Here is a 5,044-nt window from a genome sequence, read left to right as displayed (position 1 = left end):
CAGCGAAGACGGAGCTGAAAAGGCAATCTCATGGATACTCCCCGTATGGCCTGTGCATTCCCCCAAATACTGTCCAGTTGCTGGAGCATAGAACTTGAGTGCGTTTGTTGACAGGGACACTGCGAGCGTTGAGATCTCCTGGCTTGTCATGAGATGTAAGAAATTAGATGCAACTATATATATCAAGTACTGTAACATGTATTTTTATCAACAGGTTCATTCAGTTATGAGCAACGGGAAGGAAAAACTTGCTGGAAGCTAGACTGAAGCTACACCATTCTCTGTTCTTATCTGCCTACCAAGAAGCAATCTGGAAGACGTAGTCGTCGCCGAAGTTGGTCTGGATGCTGTTCTTGAGGCCCAGCCGCCTGGCCGATGAGCCACGCCGCCGGGGACCGGGGAACCGGAGGTCGCCGCCGCGAACAGGCTCACTTCCGCCTCCAACTCCATGGCCGAATCGCCCCTGTTACCAACCTCCATCGCGCCCTTGAATCAGCACACACCGCCCAGAAAGAACAATCAGCATGTATGTCAATGTCCAAAAATCGCACCTTCTCCCAAGAGAGGAGAAAAAGAAATTGTGGCAACGGAGTACCACAATTTTCTTGCAACAGAGTACCACAATACTAACTGGTAGCCTAATCAAGGATCCATGAAGTTCAAAACTAGAGGAAACTAGAGGAAAGGCTCTGACCTCCACCAAGTGCAGTAGCTGAGCCACGCTGCAGCAGGAGAGTGACGACGTGCTCGAACGGGCGTTGCTGGTGGGAACCAGCGGGATCCAGGTCGCTGTTTTTGCGATGAACCGCCTGCGGAGGTGGCGTTGAACGGCCTGCGGTGGTGGCTGTGATCGGCCAGGGCGCTCCTAAAGACATGCCAACATAAAAAAAAAATCTTAGTGTTACAAGAGATAATACAAGCAAAGATGCATTCCAGTTATACGAGCAAATGAAAAGAAATTCAGCCATACAAGCCTAATGAGTTATTGTTGTTTGTATGGCCCAAAAAGAAATGAATAATCACATGTAATTTCCAGAAAGGAAAGAACATTTTGAACTCTTTCGCAAGTATATGTGATAAACAGATACAACGTATCCATTGAACTGATTTTTTTTCTCAATGAACTTTGTCATATAGAAACTAGAATTTGTACCAATAGTTTATTTTTACCATGTCAAAAGCAAACAACATGCATATATATTGATCTGCTAGTCAACACATCAACAAGCACGACACTAAGATACAACAACAACCAGTCATGGTGCCTTGACCCGGCCTCCTTCGACCTATGATCCGACGTCGTTGGTTCATTGTCCTTTCCATTAGTGGCAATGCCCCTGAACTTGGCGTAGACTGGTAGTAGAACTTACCGGCCCTCCACATTTGCACTGTAGACATTTAAACGAACACGAAATGAACCTCCTAGCATTTATTTTGTAAACTCTTCTCAAGGTACACATGTTTCCCTAAATTTGCAAGTGGATTTTCTTCTTTCTTTTATCAGATAACTTGCACATATAGATCTTCTTTACAAAATTATATAAATCATGGCAGCATTATCATGCTGAGATGAGTTATCTAATAGATCATGGCAGCATTATCATGTATTTATGAGACTACAATATCTAACCATCAAGCCTGAGCATTATCATGCGCATTGTCTTGTACTACAATATCATGTAATACTACATTTTTCATCAACTCGATATTCATCAGTACTAGTATGACTGGACAATAAGTTGAGATTAGTAGCAGCACGCGCAAGATGTACACTCCTGAAAATAAAGTGTATGAACTTTCTTATTGACTGTAGTTGAACTTTCAAGCACATTTTTTTTCTGTAAAATTTACTTTTTACCGAATTGAACTCTATTTTGTAGGCGAACCTTCCCTGTAGATGCACACGAACTTAATTTTGTGTTTGCACCTGGACTACCAACATGAATAAGCTATGATGACAGAAGAGTTGTATAAACTCCACAAATAACAGGAATCTTTTCTGTCAAATGGATCATACAAAATATTAACCAAAAATCATTTTGTATACACATTATCCTCATATCCCATAAGCCATTTTGTGTACAACATCATTATCAGGCATAACCACAAGCACCTGTTTGTACTATAGGAAGATGGAAGCAGAGAATAAATTTGACTTACCAACGGGAAGTAGATGTACTGAAAAGCATCCAGAAGATGAACTTGTGAATCTTGCTTTTTGCTGCATCCTGCAAAAAATAGGAACAAGTATGAGACTTGAGATTTGTTCTGGGGCTGCCGGTAGAAGGCATAGTCCAGCAATGGAATACGGTAGACCTACATCATGGGAGTATGGTGCTCGAAAATTTAATCAATCACAAAATGAGATTTTCAATTAAAATCAGCATGAACTAAATGAAATCAGGAGCAAATTTATAGAATTGTTTTTTTGTTGCAGGGAAATAGCAAGAACTTCTAGGCCTAGAGAAGTAGACGGGATCCAGGCACAGGAGCAAGAAGTGACAGCTTGCCAAAGTGTGAGGAGGGGCTCGTCCGGTGGCGAATCAAGGAGAGATTGTGGTGGCACGGCGAGGTCGTGATGCGGGCGCCCCTGAACTGATGTGAATTTTCTTGCCAAACTGCTGTGCACCATGTTTATGTTGTTCAGTACACCATGCTTATGTTGTTCAGTACACCATGCTTATGGAACTACAAACTCTTTTTCTCTCTGAAACAAGCAAGATTCACACAAACATCCTACATCTCTAGCATCCGAAGTTACTTGTCATGAACTGACAGATTTACACAAGTAGACCAACCAATGGCGAAATCTACTAACCGATTTTTAAAAGAATCAGTAATTTGGTGCGCGTTGGGCATTCATGTGTTTCGTTGTACTGAATTTAATAACCAAAATGCACATTCATACAAAAAACATCCAAAAAGAAGTGAAAGCACCTAGGTGGAATAAAGTTGAAGCCGACAGCCATGGACTGCTGGTCGCGACGAACTCGACCACCCTGATGCCATGGGGTTGGACTGAGGACGTCACACATGCGCCCTTGACGATGGCAAAGAGCGTGGGAGACTACAACTACCAGCACTACAAAAACACATATCGACTCTGTAGGCAGAGACTAAAACACACACACCCATTCCTGAATTGCAAATTTGCAATACATATTTACATTCTACAACAAGGTGGTATCTCTGTACTTACAAACTTTATGGAAGGTGAACTCACAAATTTTCTTTTTGAACTTTGTTTCTTTTTTCTCTGAACTGAAACAAACTTAACCACGTACTTGTGTGATTTTATTTCCAAACAACACAAGAGAAGAGCTTTATTTACATCATCGATACATGTCCAACCATTTCATTTCTGGAAAAAAAGCAAACATCTTTGTCCTATTTATATAACCCAACCTTTTTTTTGTAGAAGTGAAGCACCTAATAGAGCAAAAACTAGAAGCTGATCATGAATAGTATTAGAAGTTCAGTGCACACATAAGAAGAAATAGCAAATACGAGTATGGAGCAGCAGCAGTACGGATATGTAAAAGTTCTAGAATTTGATTAAAGAAATGAAGTAGCTTGATCTGGTTAGTACTATCGTAACTAGATACATGTAAAAGTTAAGTGACAACAAGTTCAAAAGAAATTCAGAAAATGAAACCGAATTGATGGGCTTACTTCATGCATTAAATTGTACACCACAGCATCTTGTCTGGATGTACACGAAGGAGCTGGCGGGCTGCACGTCGAGCCACGCTGTGCAGAGAACTGGTGTCAAATGATTCAGTCTCGGCGGGCTTGGAGCATGCCATTGCTGCAATCAGAGTTTTTCACCAGTGATTTCTGAATAGTAGGTACGAGAATCACAAAAAGTTGGACTAATGAAGCTCTAGGAATTTTAGCTCGAAGAACAAACGCGTTTAAGTTCAAAGATGAAACATAGTTTGAGCGTTCCTCAGTGTGATTTTCTCCATAAGGAAAATTGCAGAAGCAACATAGTTGGACTGAAGCTTTAGCAACCTAGTTGAACTTAGGAAATTTTCCACCGGCCGGCCCTATGAACAAGTTACCATTGATAAATAATGCCCAACCTCAGCGCTAGCATTCTTCAAGTTACATCTAAGAGGAGCCAATTTTTTTGATCTGTTATCATTGACGAGAGCTAAAGTAATTACAAAATTATCCTAACCAGCATGTGCTCAAATAAGTTGAAGTTTCTTTTACTTGGGAACAACTTCAATTCAGGTGTCTCTCACATAAATAAATTTTGTTTAGGCTTAAGAGACAGTCGGCCTGTGTTAACTGAAAACAACTCAAGTTTAACATGGCACATATCCTAGAGATACATGCTTCTCAAGCCTGAACAAAGGCAAAAAAATTGACTTTTCAATGCATTGTAGGCAAGAACGGATCCGAGTCAGAACTGATGCGATTTATTCCATCGAACTACTACGAAAGTTTCTCTATAATGATACATTTTTAACATACAAGTATTGAACTGTTTACTGCCTTTTCATTATGAATTGATGGCATAATACATGTTGAACTGTTACACAAGAGCCAAATTCAGAAATACATATATATTGGCGTAATCCAAATATGTGCATTTTCAGGAACAAAACTCACTGAACCTTCTATAGGAAAGAACTTGAACGATCAGTCCAAAACATATTTGAAGTTGAATGATCATTTTTCCTTACCGAGTGTTAAGGAAAACGAAACCAGAGACGAGCTCGCCGGAGAACTTGGACTGACGAACTTGCACACGGCGAGCTGTAGGCGGTAAGGGAGGGCGGTAGTGTGCGGGGTTCTGAGGCGGCGAATGGAAGTGGAAGCAGGGAGCGAGCCGCCGACGCGGTGGAAGCAGATGGATAGCAGCGCGTGGAAGCAGGGGATGGGGTGGCGATGTGTGGAATCAGCGGGGAGCGGTCGGCGGCGCTTGGAAGGAAGGGGAGGGGGGCCGGCGACGCCTAAAATCAGGGAGGGAGCGGTCGCCTCCGCGGTGGTTGGTAGCCATGGCGACTGGTGCGAGGCGGTGGACGCGGCGGCC

At 42.1% G+C, this 5,044-nt stretch overlaps 2 protein-coding genes across 2 annotated transcripts in view; both read right to left on the bottom strand.

Moving 5' to 3' along the window:
- Positions 1 to 10: 10 nt before the first annotated feature.
- Positions 11 to 2,859, bottom strand: LOC123171038 (WD repeat-containing protein GTS1; the record flags this gene model as incomplete). Its single annotated transcript, XM_044588707.1, is given in 5 exon segments — positions 11 to 142; positions 300 to 463; positions 695 to 865; positions 2,161 to 2,228; positions 2,799 to 2,859. Coding segments are annotated over 5 exon segments (596 nt in total), but the record flags the coding sequence as incomplete, so codon positions are not given.
- An 816-nt stretch (positions 2,860 to 3,675) lies between these two features.
- Positions 3,676 to 5,044, bottom strand: part of LOC123171037 (protein transport protein sec31) — a gene marked incomplete in the record, with an annotated part of 2,466 nt that continues 1,097 nt past the window's right edge. The window contains 2 exon segments of the mRNA XM_044588706.1: positions 3,676 to 3,808; positions 4,695 to 5,044. Coding sequence (XP_044444641.1) covers positions 3,681 to 3,808; positions 4,695 to 5,044 — 478 coding nt within the window.

The sequence above is a fragment of the Triticum aestivum genome, chromosome 7D, assembly GCF_018294505.1.
Source record: "Triticum aestivum cultivar Chinese Spring chromosome 7D, IWGSC CS RefSeq v2.1, whole genome shotgun sequence".
Lineage (NCBI taxonomy): Eukaryota > Viridiplantae > Streptophyta > Magnoliopsida > Poales > Poaceae > Triticum > Triticum aestivum.
Note: the sequence above shows the minus strand (reverse complement) of the source record. Positions and strands in the feature narration are given on the sequence as shown.